The 20,038-nt window shown below is 36.5% G+C and overlaps 1 protein-coding gene across 10 annotated transcripts in view; it reads left to right on the top strand.

The window, feature by feature from the left end:
• CDKL5 (cyclin dependent kinase like 5) overlaps window positions 1–20,038 on the top strand; it is a 124,759-nt gene that overhangs the window by 91,612 nt on the left and 13,109 nt on the right. For 8 of the 10 annotated variants that reach the window (XM_048933318.1, XM_048933344.1, XM_048933371.1 and 5 more), the window contains exons 11-16: window positions 3,101–3,261; window positions 5,112–6,138; window positions 9,017–9,118; window positions 9,368–9,473; window positions 11,251–11,374; window positions 19,360–19,462. In XM_048933318.1, coding sequence (XP_048789275.1) covers window positions 3,101–3,261; window positions 5,112–6,138; window positions 9,017–9,118; window positions 9,368–9,473; window positions 11,251–11,374; window positions 19,360–19,462 — 1,623 coding nt within the window. The remainder of the gene's footprint in view (window positions 1–3,100; window positions 3,262–5,111; window positions 6,139–9,016; window positions 9,119–9,367; window positions 9,474–11,250; window positions 11,375–19,359; window positions 19,463–20,038) is intronic. The other 2 variants (XM_048933352.1, XM_048933360.1) reach the window with 2 other exon arrangements.

Genomic DNA, 20,038 nt, shown 5'->3' with positions numbered 1-20,038 from the left:
TCAAAACTTCACTGTGGTGAGCTGTATCCTTCTGTTATTTCAGCCACAGAAAACTGAAGGAGATTCAGTGACAAAAATTATGTTTAGAATAAATGTATTCTATTTTCTAGTTCACATAAACTTTTTTTTTCCCCCCAGCACTATAATTAACTGTAACTCAAGCTGTAGTAGCACATATTGCTCAACTGCCATTTCAAGATGGTTTCTCATAACATAACACATGCTGGGGATTGTTTTTTTTTTTTTTCATTTTACACTAATTTTATATGTTGTATAGCAATGTCTTTTGGGTTCTTCTGATGTGATATAAAAGTTGAAATTGTAAAATGAAGCATCAAATGTTAAGGAAACAGATTTCTAAATAATCCCTTTTTTTGTTTTGTTTTGTTTTTTAATTCATGAAATTCTTTTAAACTTTTTTGTCCAAATTACTCTATATAAGATGAGAAAAGGTCAGGGATCCTGTAGAGGGGCTATTTTGTTTGATCTACATTACACAGTTGAGAAGTTGAAACATTGTTAAAGAATGAGCAGAAGACTTAGAATAAAAGAACAGAAAGCACCTGTGGTTAAGTTGCATGCTGCAAATGCTCTACATATTTTGCTGTGTGCTTTTCTCTTCCCCAGACACTGGACAGTCTGGCAGTTATTCACAGTTGCTATGTTCCTTGTTATCTGCATTCCCAAGGAGCTCAGTTCTGATTACTAGATTACTGAATAATCCATGCCCCAATTTATGTCAGCTAGCACTGACATATGTATCTCTAGATCTGTATATATCAACATTTAGAGAGCATTTCTGGACTAGATTAATGAAGAGTCATTCATTTGCTGCTGTTGCTTTGCTGCTCCTCTCTTCACAAATCATGTTCTTTTGCAAGCATGCGCTTGGAAATTTGAATATGATGACTTGGGAGAAAAAGAAGTTGAATATTTCATGCTTATTCATATAATCTGTCATTCAGTTATCTCCTTTGTTCATCAGCACACCTTTTTTTTTTTTTTTCTGGGCTTCCATTTTCTGCTAGAATACCTGAATAATGCATATATGTTTTACGCTTGCTTTAACTGTAGTTGGTCTTCAGCCTTCCTTGTGTCATCCATTATACTGAAACAGTGCGTTTATGCTCTTTCTGTGTTGTCCTTGGCTTAATTTCTTACACATCACCTATTTTGAGTTTTTCTTCATCATGTTTGACATTTTGCAGTGTGATGCCCGGTGAGATGCTTTGTTCCTGCACTCAGGAAGTTTTCTTGGACAGCTGTCTTTAGATGGCAGTTTTTCAGGAGATTGTCTTGGAATCCCCCTACAGAAGTCAAAGTCTGCAATCTTAAAGTCGTGGGTCCTGTCACTGATGCTTAACTGTCTCACCCTTCATTTGAATCCTAATGATAAACCCCTCAGGGTTGTTACATCTCAGACTGTCTTCTGTGATCAGATTAGCCTCCAGTACTTTACTGTCAGTGAACAGCAAGTCAAGTAAAGTGAAGGCTAACTAACTCTTGTTTGGTTTGCCTCTCCAGCAGTTAAATTAGAAAATGCTACCAGCGTAGTCTAGAAGTCTCCTGAGTAGTTGAAGTCTGCTGTGAGGATGAGGAGCTATACTCTGCTTCTTGTTGTAGGAGGAGTCATCCTCTTTATCTTAGATGCGTAGTTGATAGCAAATCCCTGCCGTAACACCATAAATATTGGTTTTCTCTTCTAACTCTGACCCAGATTCTGAGTGGGTATACCTTTAGTCTCGTGCTGTCACTCAGTAAAAATTAGGAACCAGTTTAGTTGGAGTGCTACTCCTCTTCTTCACTACCTCCTAGCTTCTGATGCCAGCCATACCCATAAGTGACCATGACCCAGCCATCAGCCTTGTTCGCCACCACTTCTCTGTGATCCCAGTCAGTTTCTGAGCCCTATGATTGCCTATGGGCTTTAGTTTTCCTTGCTTGTGCTCCAGCTTCTGCAAGTTAGTTTACAAGGCACTTGAAGTAAGCCTATGACCATCCATAAGTGGGCCACTTGTATTGCAGTAGTGATGAGTGCCACAAAGAAATAAGGAGAGAAGAAATGAATCGTTCAGTACGCAGCTTGTCACCTGAGAAAGGCAGATACTGCATACTGTATGACTGAACTGCACAGGAATGCCAGACACTTTTTCCATTTTGGTGTGCAGGGATCCTGTGTAGGGAAAACTAGTTTGTGGTCAAGTGGATGAATATTATATTAATGCATATACAGATAGCCATTGCACGTGTGTGCACACAGAGTTATTCTCTGTTCAACCAATACAGCCCTTAAAAAAGAGCTGTTCTTTTTATTCAATGGCCATTGAAACTTTCATCCTTGCTGACAGTCACACATCCAAGATGTGTTACGTGTGGTCCCATTTCTGCAAGGAAACATTAGAAGTTATCAAAATCAGCAAATTGTTTTTTGATTTTGTGATTAGGTGTTCTCTGTGTGTCAGAAAAGTCAGTATGTTCAGAATCACAGCTGATCTAATGGAATCATAAGGCACATGTTATTCTGAGTGCATTGTAAACAGTTTAGATGATCCTTTAAAAACATGAATGAACTTGAACCTTTACTGAAATAAAAACCAACTCACATTTGTATATGTTTTTAAAAAATTATAAACTATAAAGGAATTTTTGAACATTTAATACTGCTCGTGTATGCGTGTTCTTTTTGTTACGCCTGTTTCATTGGCAGTATTATAGTAATGGTAATTCAATACTCTTTGTTTTAATAATGTTTTATAGTATGTCCTGAAAAGTATCTTTAAAGTCACATATTTTTAACATCTATATATATATAGGTACATGTATAGTTTTCCATTTACATCTTTTTTTGTTTTAAACATGTTAAGCACAAATTTATAACCGTGTATGTTCCCTTATGTTCCTTAGAATATAATACTTCTGAAAGTCTTCATTTTGTATCATGTGTATTTAAATGCAGTATGAAATTATTCTGGTACCTGCATGTAATCACAGACGGTCTGGAGATTAAAAAACTATCTCATTAACGTTCTTTATTTTACTTTATTGTTGTTGACACAAATACGCATAGTAACATTTAAACTTTCGGATTTATTTTCCAAAGAACTTACTGAAGTTAGATCCAGCAGACAGATACTTGACAGAACAATGTTTGAACCATCCTTCATTTCAAACACAAAGACTCTTGGATCGCTGTGGAAGCTCACCTTCACGGTCAGCTAAAAGAAAGCCTTACCACGTCGACAGCAACACATTATCTAACAGGTAAACGTAGTCGTTTGACCCTTAAACACTGATATTTTCTGTGTTAATGAGTAAGTTATAACAGTGCTTACACAGAATATTATCTTCAAGAAAATTAGTTATTTTGTAGTTTAAGTACGTTTCAATGTGTATGCTGTTCCATGCTGCTTCACTGAACAAAGAAGGCAGACATAGTTTTATTATTACAGTTATTCAAGCTGAAATTTTTTGTTAGCTATATTCATCAGGCTGAATGCATCTTGAGATTTAAAAAAAGAAAAAAAAGTAAAAGTTTTTTCTCACATGACGATAAGAAAATAATTTGGCTTACTCATCTTAAAAAAGTTAGCTTCTTTTCTGAACAATAGCAAGAATTCTGTGGTTTGGAGGTGTCGCTACAGAAAACAAAAATGCATTGATCATGCTCCACAGTAAGGATAAACAGAATTTTGTCTGCAGTTGTGGTTATGAACTGAGTCTGGTCTACTTGAACTTAAAACAGGATGTATTTGCTCACTAACTCCTTTGTTGGACCCACATAGCTTGAGAGAAGCCACCTGATCTCAGTACGTCAACAAACCAGGTTTTCTGGTGGATAAAATACTTTAGTAGAAAGAGACTCATCGCATTCCTTTGACAAAAGCTTTCCTAAAGGCCATCCTCTGAAGTATGCAGAACTACAATGTCTTTTAATCCTAGCCAGGTTTTTCTTTAGTTCTTCCAGTGAGATTTAAAAAACAGCATTCCTCACTTTAAAATTTGGGAGCGTGACGTCTGTATCCTGCATGTTTTCTGAAATGGTTACTGAAATGTTTTGGCTGCTGCTATACGTACTTACTGGTGCTGGTATTTCTTAATTTCTTGAAATTGTAATTGAGCATATCATTAGATCACTGGAATTGGGTAGTACAAAAATCCTTAATATAAAAATAACTAGCATTATCCGATAATAGTTTCTAATAAGATCCACAAATGTACAAATTCATCAGTACTGTCAGCTCTTAGTTTATACCTCAGTAATATATCTGAGTTAGATGATGATAGAACTGATTTAAAAATAAGTACATTTACTCAGCTTTAAGCCAGCTTATGTCCATCAAGGCTAGTAAGCATAGCCACAACACTGCTCAGTTGCAGCTGCACTGTTTCAGGGCCAAAATGGGCCCATGAGCAGATCTGCTTTTATGCTGTAGAATCTGAGTTCTGCAAAAGTCAGTGTTCCTGTGGTATTCCTGACTTGGTGTTACAGAGCTTACCAGGCTGCACAGACCTTGGAATCAGTCCATCTGAATGGCTTTGACCAGCACAATAGCTTCTGTTCTCTCTCTTCTGCCTGCACTCGCCTCAGACATACATTATGTAGCCTGGAGCATTGACTGTACAAGGCTTTTTGGCAGCATTGACATATTTGATTGTTCCACTTTAACTTTGATATGCTGGATGTGTTTAACAATTCCTTCAGTGGATCTGCAGCTAATTTTCATAATAATGCTTAGAGTAGCGATTACAAATATACTACAAATTGGTAAATATTTAAATATATATATTGGAAAGTTGGAATTTTTATGATTGGATTTTATATATTTCTTTTTTTTTTTTCACTAGCAGAATCCTTTAACTAAAATTGAGTTGGTCCCTTAGGATATAACCAATAAAAAACAATATACTGACGCTTGCAAATCTGTTATTCTAGTGGAGTTTCTGGTTCCTAGTTCACAGTTTCTGCAATGAGCGGAAGTTTTTGATCTTACTGCTGATTTTGTGTTATAAAGTGGCAACTCCCATTTAAAGTGAGTGCACGTTTGTTGAAGTTACTAATATGTGAATATGTAATCTGGTATATTAATGCTTCTTTATGCATTTTAATGTAGAAATCAAGCCAGCAAAAGTTCTGCTTTGCAGTCACACCACAGATCAAACAGCAAGGATATACAGACACTAGGGGTTGGCGGGCCAAGAGAAGAAGGTCTTCCAGCAAATGAAAGCTTTTTAAATGGAAACCTTTCTGCAGCTGCACATAGCCCAATGCACGCGAAGAAATCAAGCAACCAGCCTGGATCTGGCAATAAAGATCTAGCCAACAATAACATGCCACATCTTCTTAGTCCAAAGGAGACAAAGGCAAAAACAGAATTTGATTTTAACGTGGACCCAAAAAGTTCTGAAGGTCCAGGCACAAAGTACCTGAAGTCTAACACCAGATCTCAGCAGAACAGGCACTCATTTATGGAAACGTCTCAGAGCAAAACTGGGACGCTGCAGCCTGGCGATAAGCATAGTCGCCACAGCTACATTGATACCATTCCACAGTCTTCTAAGAGTCCTTCGTATCGGACAAAGTCAAAGAGCCATGGGGTTCTGACAGACTCGAAATCCGTGGGCAACCTGTCTGAGGCTAGGGCTCAAGCTGCTGAACCAAACAGCAGTCGCTATTTTCCATCCAGCTGCATGGACTTGAACTCTCCTACCAGTCCGACCGCTCCCCGCCATAGCGATAACAGAACTTTGCTCAGCCCTTCTGGGAGGAATAACCGCAGCGAGGGCACTCTGGACACCCGAAGACCTTCAACCAGGCACTCCAAAACAATGGAGGAGTTGAAACTGCCAGATCACATGGATGGAAGCCATTCCCACTCGCTCTCTGCTCCGCACGAATCTTTTTCCTATGGCCTAGGTTATACCAGTCCTTTCTCTTCACAACAGCGCCCTCATAGACACTCTATGTATGTGAGCCGGGACAGAGTGAGGTCAAAGGGCTCAGAGGGTGGCTTAAGCGTAGGGCAAGGGATGGCAGCCAGAGCAAACAGCCTGCAACTGTTATCTCCACAGGTGCAGCATAAGTCACTCACAAGGTCTGTTGGCTCTTCACGAGAAGACTGTACAGAAGATACTAATAGGGTTAGTTCAAAATATCACCTGTTATGGAAGACTTACCTTCCTCTCCTTATTTCATGTGGGGACAGTGTCCTGCTTTCTCTCTTCTGTTTCTTTGTTTGCTTAGTTATTCTTCTATGGTGCTGTAAGGCAAGGGATGTGAGACCAAAAAAACCAAAAAGACGCTAAGTAGTTGGAGTGCAAAATGAGGCCACGTTAAAGCTAATAATGATTGGACTATGACAGCTATTTTTATAGTGTACTGAAATGTGAGAACAGAAAAAATGTCTGTGAAGTTAACATTTAATTTGTAGTTCCTAGTCTGTTATGTTTTCTAATGTCATTTTTATTGTATTGGTTTTCCTTAATTAACCTTCTCGTTTGTGTTTTATTTAACTTTGCTAGTATGCCTTTCTGTTTTGAATAGCAATCTTAAATTTTGAAGTGAGCTTTTTCACTTGTTTATAGCATGACATTATTGATGAAATGTCATGATTTGCTAGAGGGATATAAAAACTGCACTATTCCTCTTGATTAGTATGATATATAACTGGAACAGGGTAGAGATTTTTTTCTGGGAGAAGCCACCAGTGAACTGAAGCCTTAGCAGTGCTATAGTGACTGTCATTACTTATCTTATGATATTTTGTTATGAGTATTACTTCATCAGTGTGGAGAAAGGGCCAATTTCAGTGTTGATTTACTTTCCTAATACAATAGTTGTGAATTTTTGAGGTTCTGCATAAGACGAATGTCCCCATATCCTTAGATTGCTGTGCCATTGATCCAAAACATAAATGAAAATAAAATCAGCATTTGGTTTTTTTAATACACGTTTATGTCATAAAGTGACTTCAAAATTCTTGTTCAGTTTTGTTGACAAACTGCAGAAAGTCAGATCTACATATATTATTGAAAGTCTAAAAATGATAGTGACAAAGACTAAAAACCTCAGCCTGTTCAGTTTACATAATAAATACACATAGTAGACTTGTATGCAATCATAAAAAAAGAGTTTTCACATGCTGGATGGCTCTTCAACAGAAGAAAGCATAGACAAGGCATTTTTATATATTTAAAAGCACGTTACTAATACATTATTTTTGTATTTATTATGTCTCTTCTGTTCAGAATTATGTGAATTATTCGTTATAAGAAGAAAAAAATCTCATAAAAGAAGAGAATTTAAAGAAAAATGGCTACTTAGAAGGAATTACAGAAGCTCTGCTTTAAAATAAGATTTCTTGTGCTTAGTCATTTTTTTCTCTCTCTCATTTCAGTCGAATTAAATGTTACTTTTCTTCACAATATGATTGTAGAAAGGCAGTAATAGCAACATTTGACATTTTGATAATAAAAGCTGACACTGCCTTGTATTCTTTAATATTTGGATCTTTTCCTGAATTATTTAGCAGATATTAAATTGATAATTAATTCTAATTTTAATTCCTATTATCAGATCATTCTTTGTCTTTTGACAGCTACTTGAAAAACTTTATTTCAATTAGAAAAATTGTTATACATCCTAATGCTTATAGTTTTGTTCATTGTGGTTTCCTTTGGAATGTCTAATCATTTGTAAAGAATTCACCTTTATCTTTTTTGGTCAGTGGTTTTTAAACTTAAGTCTTCAATTCATTGTTTTAAGGCCATATTTCAACCAGCAGAAGCCTGAAGGGAAAAATACTCTTTTGAAATATATGGCAAGTCTGTACGTTCGCAAAGCGTTTTTGTCTGTTTTCCTTCTTTTCCACTATTTCCAATCACAAATCAGAATTAAAATTACAGTATTTGTATGACTCTGATAGGAATTTCAGATAGGAATCCTTTCCTATCCCTTTTTTTTGCCATATGCTGTATTACAAATGAGAAAACTTCACTTTCTTCAGCCATGGTGAACTCCAAACTTCAGGAAAAATACAAAGGTTGTCAAAGAATCTGTATTATTTTCCTAGTAAATTTTTCCATTCAGTTCTACTGGTTTTCTCTGCTACTGTTGTCTCTCTGGGCTCATATTTTGTGAAATGTCCTTACTTCCCTGTTTGTAGATTCCATTAAGCCACTAACAATTCATTTTAAAGAAAATCATTCTTTGTTCGCTAGGTTTAAATCTTACTTGCATTCGGTGCATTATGCTTTCCAAGTCTCAGTTACAACAGTGTTTTCTTAAGGGCTCTTTTTAAATTAAATGTACGCAAAGGGGTAGGCAGAATAAATTCAAGTACAAGTTGCTACTATTGTCTTATATTTATGACTTAAATGCTAACCAACAGGAAGTGCCTTAAGTCATAATTTAATCAAATTTATCAAACTCAAATTTTGCTGAAGCAATCTGTGATTTAAACCATTGTTTTAGTTGCATTTATCATCTTGGCACAGTTTTAGGAGTTATATTATTGATGGTAGTGAGTTCAGATCTTTATTAATGAAAGACAAAACAAATTTTGGAAATGTTTCCCGGTTTCCTGGGAGGTCTTAGAGTATTGAATTTTATCTGGTCCTTACTGCAGAAAGAGTCACAGCTTCTGGTTCATTTAAGAAAGGAATTAAGTCATATTTGGTGGCCAATTCCATGCATATATGGTCGTTTATGAGGGAGTAGTTAAGTTTTTATTTGACGTACCTTCCAGGAAGTTTTCATTCGAAAACATAGATTAATTAGAGATGGTGATGTACTTTTGCTATCCTGGTGATGTACTTTTGCTATCCTGTCTGACCTACCTATTCAGCTTATATATTTCTTAGTTTCGGGATGCCTCTTAGTTTGTGAATAGTAGATTTTGTGACTGCTGGCTCCTGTAGGTACTACTGTATAACAGCTGTTAAGAGATAGTGCTTTGGTGTTGCAATAATCACAAATTACATGCATTTCTTGTTTATTTTTTTTAAAATTTGCCATTAGCAGAGTGACCAGATTCCATCAGAAACAAATTTAACAAGACCTCCAGTAAAAGATTCCTCCAGAGATGTTACAGCTGCATTTCATTCACGGCGAAAATCTGAGGTCTGAATCATGCTAAAGTCCTTAAAATTACAATTAAGAGGCAAAATTTTGTTAATGCCATTTTGGAAAAAGTGAATGGAACAACAAAACCAAATAATTATTGATTATGGGGTATGGTGGTTTGAGACTGGCAGTTTTTCATAGCATGAAATGAAAACTGTCTGTAGTAAAATTCAGAGTTTATTCCTTATGTATGTTAGTTAAAAACACAGCCTTTCATTTTAAATAGCTGACTGTTCTTTTGTCTAGGGTGGAGCATATCATGATCCACACACAGAAGATGGAGCATCTACTAAGGAAAATAGAATTCTGTATAATGAAGCTGTTCCCAGAAGAGTTGGCAGTTTTTACAGAGGTAATTTTATGGTGCATCTTTAAAAATTAAACAAGAATTTTAACATGGAATATAAATGAAGTAGTGGAAGTTGGTGCAGAGAACTAAGGTGAACAATGTGAAAAAAAACAATTGGAGAAAGAATTGTTACCACGCTTTCAGATACTAGACTGACATACTCAGTTGTATGTAGTCATTGCATTAGTATTCAATTTGTGCAAAAAGTATTTTTGCATATTTAAAAGCATATTCAGTGTAGTTCTTTGTAAACCAGAAGATAATTTATTAGGGAAAATTGAACAAAATAAATGAAAATCGCTAGAGTGAACTCCTTATTTTTTTAAATATCAATTCATATTTACAATTCTTACTAATATTAAATCTGAACACCTTTCTACTTGTGACACACTGACATGCTGATTTGTCTTAGGTAATATGGTGTATGGATCTTCCAGTGCCATTCATTCATTCGTTGAAACTTACATTTGTATCTTTTGTGCAGGTTTACTAAGATTCAGGGTTTCAACAAGTAAAAGCACAGTTATGTGAGCCCAATTGAGAATAAACAATAAAACAGGAGTGTGTTAATGTACATAAGTACCTGTATATATACATGTGGGTGCATGTGCATGTGTGTGTATACATGAATAGATACTGTTCTGGTACGGTACAGTAAGGACAGTGATTTGTGAGCAGCTGTCTCATAGCTAAACCTGGGTAATCCCTTTGAGAAGAACAAGGATGACAAGCTAATTACTGTCCTATGAATATTAGGAGGCTTGTGGGGCTCCCCTGAACCTTAAGTAGGCACAATCAGCTAAAATTCGATTATGAGTCACCTAATAACCTTAAGTAGAGTTACCAGTCTCTCTCTGATCCTCTTCAGATTGATCAATTGGCAGATGACCTGCTTTAGCCATGTTCAGTTCTGCCAATCCTTGTCAGTGTCCCATTGCAATTATTTAACTACATATAGCAAACAACCTTATTTTAATGCACAGACTTAACTGCTTCACTGGAGAAGTGGTATTATATTCAAAGTATACATTGATAAAAGTATATGTAAAAGTTACTGGAAGAAAAACTTACTGTGAAACACTGTGACTTCCTATTGACTCAGTGATTAAGTACTGACTTCAAATAGAGGTTACTGGCATGTGCTTTTGTACTAGAAATTAATCAAAAATTAACAATTCAGTTTTGATAGTACAGTAGTGCTGCAACTAGTGTCTGATCAGTTTTAATCCACTGCATATATTTCTGATGTTATTTGTAATTCTGATATCAAATTTGTACTTTAGGTATGTATAGAATGTTTTCGAAAGTACAGTATTTTTGTTTAAAAAACACATTTGATTTTATCCCTTCATTTTTTATAAGTAATCTCTTACTCCTAGTTACATTAAATCTAATTTTTTTTAAGACTAATGTTTTGTTTTGTACCTAAGGCTTGTGTTAAGACAAAGGGTGAGCTGTAGTGTTTTGTGTCTTTAATACCAGCAATCCAGCCTTTTATTCTATTTCCTGTTTTTAACTATCAGTCACACTTGCAGATGATGTTTGGAATATCTTACCAAGTTCTAGTGATGCCATCATTTTACAATATTACCTTGCAATTATTATAAAACAATGGCTTTCCAAACTGTAAAAGTTAAGAAGTACTTTTCTGTGCTTCTTACATAAAGCGCAACTGCCACTTCGTTTGTTTTTTGTAGAAGAGGTAGAAAGAAATCATACAACTCAAAGATGTGATTTTTGGCAGATCTCAGTATACAGTTTTTGCTCTTTCTCTGTTCAGTTCCATCTCCACGTCCAGACAGCACGTACATAGAAAACAATGTGTCAAACAGAGCTTCTGTACTACCAGCAGACAGCAGCACGGTGGCAAACCACTCAAAGAGACAAACCACCTTTGATACCTGGTGAGTTGTTATTTACACAGATGTGTAGAGAATGGCAGGGGAAAAAAAAAGGATTTTTAAGAGGAGAAAAGAAAAAACCTACAAGATTTTTTTTTCAGAATTTGCTATTGTATATTCATGCTTTCTTTAGTGCTCCCTCTGACTGTACTGACATGACATTGCATGTTTGCTGTGCCCTTTTGAGCAACAAGAAATACTTTATCGCATTGAATGCATGAGAAATGGTGCTCTTTTGTCTGCTCTTTCTTGTTTCTTTTTTTCCATTATCAGCCTTTGGTTAAAGATAATACAAAGTGCTTGATACAGCAAACCCATAGCTTCATCTGTGGATTCTAAAAGCATGAATTGTCAAATTTACAAATGTAAAAACCATATATATGAAAATGCATGTTTCCATATATAGAATAGGACTTTGTTAATGAAGAATACAGTGTTCACCCTGCAGTGGGGACTGCTGCTTTCTTTGCTTATGCATCACAGAAGGAATTGAGCACATTCTATGAGAAATTGGCTAAAGCAACATCTGAGTGGTGTATATTGATTTTAAAAGATTTAAAAGTATCACATGATGCTATTGTATAACATAGAGCAATTAACTCTGATTATTCTAATAGAATGGCGGCATACGTGTAGCTTTGCAGGACTTAGAGGGAAACATCTTAATTTTCTTACTGTGAGAGCTATATAGTTCTAAAATAGTCTCCATGTTCTACTTCGTTCAATCACAACAAAGCACAGTGAATGAAAATAAGCAAACGGTTTCAAAGGATTGTTGGGAGGGACCGTATGCGTTCTCATGTCTAAAGTGTACCTTGTACCATTCTCTGAAACTCTGCTCTCTGAAAGTGTGATAAAATTATGCTAGCTAAAAAACTGTTTCAGTGGTTTGTTAACATACTGTATTTTCATGTGAACAATCCGTGAATTATCTGCTTAAAAAAGAAAGGAGGAGGGACACGAACAAATGGTATCTCAGCTTTTGTTCGGGTTCTGTACCCATGTCAGCAGTGGAAGATGTTTACTCCAGAACACTTGTCACCTGCTCTGATTCTCTAGAATCTGCTTGCTGTCCTTCAGTAGCTCCACCTACATCAGTTTTGTTTGAAAGTTAATTTGGGGATCTGGTCATTTATGTAAGAAGGTGGTACCATTGTTGTAATTTATGTTGCTAAATAAGGTCTTTGTTTTCACTGTTGAAGCTTTTTACATCTTTTCTTGTCCTTCATATTTGAATCTTCTTACCTTGCATACAACAAGACAACTGGAATCTTGTTTTCCTTTCTGTGTCATTCAGTAATATATTACCTTTTATTATGTGGTTATTGCAAAGGAACATGTAATGTTATTCCAACTCTGAACTGAAATAATAACGTATGTTATTAGAGCTGGTTGGGAATTTTTTGACCAAGTATTTATTTTCCTTACAATTACAAATTACCAAAATGAAAACTTTTCAAAGGAACAGACTAATATCAACTAAAAATTTTTGGAAAGAGCCTTCAGTTCCAGGATTTAATTGCCAGTCAAAACCAGAGAAATACTCAAAATAATGAGTACTGTAGGGTCAGCGTTATTTTTTGGCATGTGAAGAACTCAAGTGCAAGGTCTTTGTTCTTTGTTATTTAAACCAGAGACTTGAACCGAGATCTTGGATCTAACGAGTGAATGCCCCAAAACAGAAGTTAAAGCACATTCTCTTTTTATCCTGAATATATTCTCCTTTGGAAATTTCATCTTGTTGAAATAACAAAAGGGCCACAGAGATGCAGAGTATAGCCTAGTGAAAAAGACCCTTAGTTAACTTTGAGAGAGTTAGATTTAAGTCCCTGCTTCGTTTAATATACTCAAATATTTCCACAAAGTGGAACAGCTCCTTTGAGAGAAAAACCCACAGAATAATCATTTAGTCTTGTGAAATGGAAAGAATGCAATGCCCTCAACAGTCAGTTAACTTTGGGATGCATTCCTCTCTCTCTTTCCTTTCCCTACTCCCAGTTTTCCTGAAATGTTTCCTGCCCAGCTCTACCTGTTGCTCTGTGCAAGCTGTCCTGGCAATGGTCTAATGTTGTTGCAAAATTGTTTTGTGCCATAAAAGCAGATTCCTGAGTGATGTAGAGTCTGTGTTCCTCTACTTAATTTTCTGTATAGAAGTTGTGCAAATGCTTATGAAAATGTTGAAAGCTCTAATGGATTGTGATTTTTGCTTACATCAATTTTATGATGAAGTAAACATTTGATGTCTGAAAGACGTACATAACTGGTACGTGACAATTCATCTCAGATTACGAGTGACATGTATTCCACTCAGACTTGCCACTGCTGTAAAATATTGCTCCTCTCCTACTATTGCTCTGTGTTACCTTTCTTCTGTCAAGGATTTTGTGAATGTTTGCTAGACTGAATTGTCACAAATGTTCCCTTGTCTTTGTGTGCATTTCTTCACTCTGTCCCCGCTATCCTGCCTCTTTAAAATAAAGATGTTATAAACTCTACTTCTGTGATCAGGTTTTACTATTAAATTACTATTTTACTATTATATTACTATTTTGCAACTTTTGAGAATCTGATTTGGGGGAAAAAAGGTGTATTTTACATCTTTCTAGAAAATCTTTTTGCTTGAGTTTAGTTTCCTCTGAATGACCTTAAGCTTGCTTAGTATTCCGTCTTTAGGAACGAGCATAGATGTTTAATTCTCTTTTGTTGTACAAAGTTGTGCAAGTTTCGTCTTGAGCTGAGCAAAACTAGTAGGTAATAGGCAAGATACTTAACCTTGTTCTGCTAGTGTACCAAAATGCTGACGTGTGTTACCCTTAGCTTTGCATTATTATCATTCTAAATATCTCTTTGGAATAAACTCTATGTGCAGTATGATACATCATACTGGAAATGCTTGATTGCTTGCAAGATATTTGGAAACTTTTGGAAAGCTTTCTTGCATAGATCTTTTTTTGTCCATTAAGCTTATTTGTTCTGTGACAGCTAGAATATGTCGTATCTGCCTGCAGAAAATAAAAATGAGGAATGCATGTAATTATTTTCTAGATGTGTACAAACAAATAAGCACACAAACACTCTGTGACTCAAGAACAAAGAGAAGAACATCCTATTCTTAGGAGTGTCAGCGGCTTACTCTTACCTGTCGTTAGTTGTCAGGACTCCAAAACAATATATATGTTACAGATGTGACCCAGCTGCCTTTAATATTGCTGTTTCAGTGTCAATGTGAAAATACAGTCACACTGAGTTCCCTGAGACTAGAAGGTTACCAACACCTGAACAAGGCAGCTGAAAGCTAGTTTGACTGTCTGCAGTATGAATATTCATGCATTGCAAATTCACTCCAGTTCGTTTGAAGATCCCTAGAATTCATCTAAAAATAGAGAAAAAAATTCCAAATTTGTAGTTTGCAAGTTTAAAAATCAGTAGTGTGTTACACTGGCGTGGGTGGAGGCTTTAGGAATCTGCTCAGCATAGCCTGAAGATGTTCACCTTCCAAACAGTGTCACTTTCCTTCTGACATTTCCTTTCCAAGATTATGGCACATGCATTGTCATCTGCTATGTTTGCTTTTTTCAGCCATTTGGCTGCACCTCAGCCTCCCTGCCAGTGCATGTAGGCTTTCTTCTACTCAACAGTGCCTCTTCCCTGTCCCTTCCCTGGTCATCAGCGGGTTTTGTTTTGTACTGAAACTGGGTAATGAAATGTAATGTTATTTGCAAGGAAGCCTTCCACAATTTGTAGTCATCGATATTCTGTCTGAGAAATAAGCCTGATGAACTACAAGTTTATGAAACCAAGTATTTCCACGTTTTTTTTTCTTACTGATGTTGAGGGGTTGCTATGGGAGGAGTATAAGATGTCTATGTGTATAAATACATGTAAAGGATGTATATATACATACAAAGTATGTATAGTTTTTTTGTAAAGCCATAACATGAGGATCCTAGTAGTTGTAGTGGCTTGTGCTTTGAATTCTGTATATAAGATGGTAGATCAGGGTTTTATTCTAACTAATAAACCCTACTTTTTTCATGAAAAAAAAAAAAAGACTCTTACCAGAGATCAAATCTGAACATTGCTTTTCAAGCTTTCAGTGCCAGGCTTTTAGACCAGTAAGTCTAAAAGCTACTGTGGGCTTCAACTTGCAGGATTGATATCTTTGGTAAACTATGTATCCAAGGTGCTTCTGAGGTCTCTGACATTATCTTGCTTTTGTTTATGGTGACTGTATAACTGCCAGCAGTTTTTTATTTTGTTCATTCACTTTTCTTTTGACAAAAACTTCAGACATTTCAATAACTCCTCCATTAGACCCAAATCTTACTCATGTAATTGTGTGCAGTTCTCTCCAGAGAACGGTATTGTGACACTGTTCTGACCCAGCTCCCTGCTGAGATTAAGGTTAATGAGGAATAACTTAAGCTGAAGCATAATGGATTGCTTTCAGAGAAGAGCTGTGTGCGGTATGGGTGTATCTGTGGCAGCATGAATGCAGCACGCTTCTTACTTTTCTTTTTGAAGTTTATATTAAAGCACAGCAGCTTGCCTGCCCCGCACATGTTTGCTGCTTCACCTTGATGTACCTGCACAGGGTTGGATGCCATTCCTGCCCAAAGGGTGATAAACACTAGTAATAGTCACAGAATTTCTCTTGTTTCTATGTCTTTTTCCAAGTATCTTTGTCCAGAAGAACCACTGTGATCTATGCTATATGTCCTAAGCATGCAAAAGATGCATACAAAAAAAAGAGTAAATAATAGAGAAGAGCACATTTTGCTTTTAATTTCTGATTGAGGGCAAGTTGTGTCAGTGAGGACTTTTCTCTAGGGCTGGTCTTACTTGCTAGTAAAAGAGGCACTGTAAAACCGCTTGCTCTCCAGGCCTGAAGCTTTATACAAAATACCAAGACTTGGCAGTTACACTGTAAGATCTGCGGTGTGATTATAACAGATTTTTTTTTCTGATAGCCTTTTTCTTTTTTTTCCTGTACTGTCCATTGTCTGAAAACCATCTTTTGGGATGCCTAAAATACCCCAGTGTTTTATCCCATTGATCCAGACGTTCTGCTCTATTTTTACTCCTTACAGAATCCTGGTGTTGAAACTTCCTGCTGTAATGCTATATATGTTCGCTCTCTTGATATAATGAGCATGTGTTTTGAAGAAGTTGCTTTTCAAGGTCAATGCTTTTTCAGACGACTGTACTGCAATATGAGTCATAGGAGTTAATGACATAAACCCGTTGGTGTAAACCCACTGCCTTTTGGCTAAGCAGCCATTGAAAATGAGCAGAGTTCTCAGCCCCTTACTTTTCTCCAGTCTGGTCACTGGAGTCATAATGAGGGAATTATGGCACAGAGTTTCACTTCTATCTATTCATCTACTGTTGGGAGCACTTTTCATGTCCAGGCTCATTGAACCAAATAGAAGAATTACACTTGACTGAATCTGTCTGAAATCATGGCAAAAGTTGTTCCAGGTTTTATTCTGAAGACTAAATTCACCTTTAAAAATACAGTGTTTCCACTGAAGGTTGGATGTTGGAGCAGAATAGCCATAGCAAGGCACTGACATTTTAAAGAACAATGCAGAGTGACCACGCTGGGGCTTAAAATCTGATATTGGTCCTTCAATAGGCAGCATAGTCTCTAGGTTGGTAATTTTCACTGGGGCCATGGTATGGGGTGTCTGCACACATCAGTGTGCAATAGCTCCTTCAGGGAAAGGTGTGAGCAATTCTCAGCCCCATTCACATGACTTTCAGAGTATAAGCAAGATATCTGGGGCATTTGGTTTCCTCTAGGTTTCCTAATAGATTAAAGAAGATGAAACTCCCCAAAATAAATATCATTTAGTAAATAATTCAGTAGTTATTTTCCTTGTGCAACGTCATTCTTGAGAGTTGACAGATTCTGTGAAGCTTTCAGTAGTGTTTACTTTTGGGCTTTCTCCTTGATGCTTTAGATGAATAATACAAAACTTAGTGCTGTTATGCAATGATACCAAATCCAGGAACATGACATAAAAGAACACGACATAAACAAGAATCTTGAGCAATGCAGGATCTTTATAACATGTCATAGAAACCTAATAATTATATACTGAAGTAGAGACTTTTCCCACATCAACTTTCACAGTTCAGATTTTCACATCTTGTCTATCACATTGAATGCTTGAATGTTTTTTGGATCTAGATTTAAGTCACAAAAATCTAAATTAGGAAAATTCCCATCATTTCCTCTGCCTATAAATCTTTCCCCTACGCACATTTATCTTACTCAATAATTGCACTTTATTACAGTGTTTAAACACTGCGTGCATTCCCATAGAACCAGGTAGCATTTTGACTGTTTTGGGAAGAATTCGAGGAACTGATCAAGCACTGTTTGAGAGTGAAGATACTCTTATCAATAAGAGAGGCTTCTCTAGTCATTCCCACTCCAATTATGTGTTTCCCATTTGCTTGGAAAATAATGTCAGCTTGGCACGTAGTAGCAGCTGAATCACCAGCTTGCAGCGTAGTGCTTTAAGCCAGATTTAGAATCCAAGGATAACTATAGCAGACAGCAAAGTATTGCTACATTACAGTTGCTTCAAGAAAAGCTGCTTTTCCTTGTCATCCGGAGCCCTGAGAACTGTGGTTGTCCATCAGGTTTTGCAGCAAGACAGCAGAATCATTTCATTTTTGTTTTCATACACCTCAAGGCTAAAAAGGGCTATTAGGGCACCAAGTATGGCCTCCATCGTGTTAGTTGCCATTAAATGGCATCGTTTCTCTGGGGTTGAAGCCCAGTAGTGTACCCAGCAGGAGTTTATGCAGTCCTGATTGGAAATGTCAGATTTCAAAAACTATCAAAAAGATGCCAATCTGCTTCACTAAAGAGTTACTTCTGTGGTTAATTATTAAAATCAGTGCCTCATTTACAGTATGGTTTCTGTGGCCTCATCATGTACCTACTTGTTATGTCTTTGCCCTCTGCTTTAAAGATCCATCGAGTACCCTGTAATTTCTTCCTGGATAAGTACCTGCACACCGCAAGCAAGGAAACTAGAAATGCTGGGGTTTGTGTTTTTTAACATACTAAAGACTTGGAAATCTCTGGCTCTTTTAATGCAGGCTGTTCTTTCTACCTCTGTGAAACTTCCCTTCACTGTTTCCAGTTTTCATAATACCTTAAAGGGCACTAGAACTGCATTCAGCTCTGACTCACCACTGTCCTACATAAGCCATCTTTCTTCTCTATATCAGGACTTGACATACATAGTTTGCTGCATATGCTTTAAGTAAGTAGCATGCCGTTTATCAGCTGTGGATAATTCAGCTGTAAGCAAGATCTAAGGTGGAAATAAATAAAATTCCAACTTCAGGCAAGTTCCACTCCGGGGTCATCTTTTTTTGCCAGCGCTGTCTCACCCATGCGTAACAAAATAACTGAAGCATTTAAGTTGAGATGGACCGCAATAGATCCCCAGACTTCCTTGGTGATAAGTTTGGAACCATGTCAGCAAAGGTCAGGAATTTTGGTTGAAATTGGTTCTGTCTGGCAAACTTTGCAACTCCTGGCTCTCCACCAAGCAGTGGATAAACTGGACCGGTGCTTTTATACTTCCTCATCATTTGTATGTTCTCCAAGTTATGATTTTAATTTTACTAAAAGGCCTTTTGTGTAAATACTTTGGTTGGAATATTAAATTCTGGCTTAAAAGAAAATAAAATAGAAATGCATGCTTGTCTTTCCCCTAAATAACTATTCAGTGGTTTGAGCTAATCATTTTACCCTAACACTGTGTTCTTCCTACTCCATTTAATAAGGTAATTTATCTGTTATTTGTATGGTAACCTTTGAACCAATGAATGCTAAAATACTAAGAATCTTAGTGCTTTAATCATTAATTTTCATTCTTTGGCATAAGGTCTCATTATTTTGCAGAATTTGCATAGTGTCAAAATAAAATCTATCTTACAATACCTTATCTCATGTTTAGGAAAAGTCCTGAAAATCTTAACAGTCACTCTGAACAGCTTAAGGAGAAAGAAAAGCAAGGTTTTTTCAGGGCAATAAAAAAGAAAAAGAAGAAATCTCAAACCGTAAGTATACAATTATTTGTAAAAGAAAATGTGGTTGTCAATTTTAAATGGCACTGTTTTAGTATGCTAGACTAGTACAGTATGTTTCTATTATTTGTGGTCATACCTGCCTGTATCTATGTGGTGTTACTTTATTTTCTGTCAGATACAGTCAGATACATGTGCTGCATATGTCTCTGTATTCGTTCAGATACTTCATCATCCAATTTAGATGCAAGTTTGAAGCAGGTATCGCAGCAAATTCTTTTGCAGCATATGGTGACTCCATTCGAAGAGTAGAAATGCATTATTGTCCTCTGAGCTTGAAAAATGTCAGACTCCCATTAGGTGATCAAACTGCTTTAAAAGAGATTTCTTTAAGATCTTTTTCATGGCACTCTCTTGATGACAACTTCTGTGTTGCTGTACCCTGTGACTGGAATAAGGGAGATGCGTCTTAACCATTGCAAATGCTTTATGGTTTTTGGTGACTGTGGCTTTTGTCACCTGCTGTAAGTCTCTTATCTTTTCCATATTTACATCTAGGTTTTGGAAGGGAAGAAGAACTTTATCAGAGCGAGTTGGCATTTCACAAAA

This window comes from Lagopus muta, chromosome 1 (genome assembly GCF_023343835.1).
Source record: "Lagopus muta isolate bLagMut1 chromosome 1, bLagMut1 primary, whole genome shotgun sequence".
In the NCBI taxonomy this organism is placed as follows: Eukaryota; Metazoa; Chordata; class Aves; order Galliformes; family Phasianidae; genus Lagopus; species Lagopus muta.
This window is presented reverse-complemented; position numbering and strand designations above follow the sequence as displayed.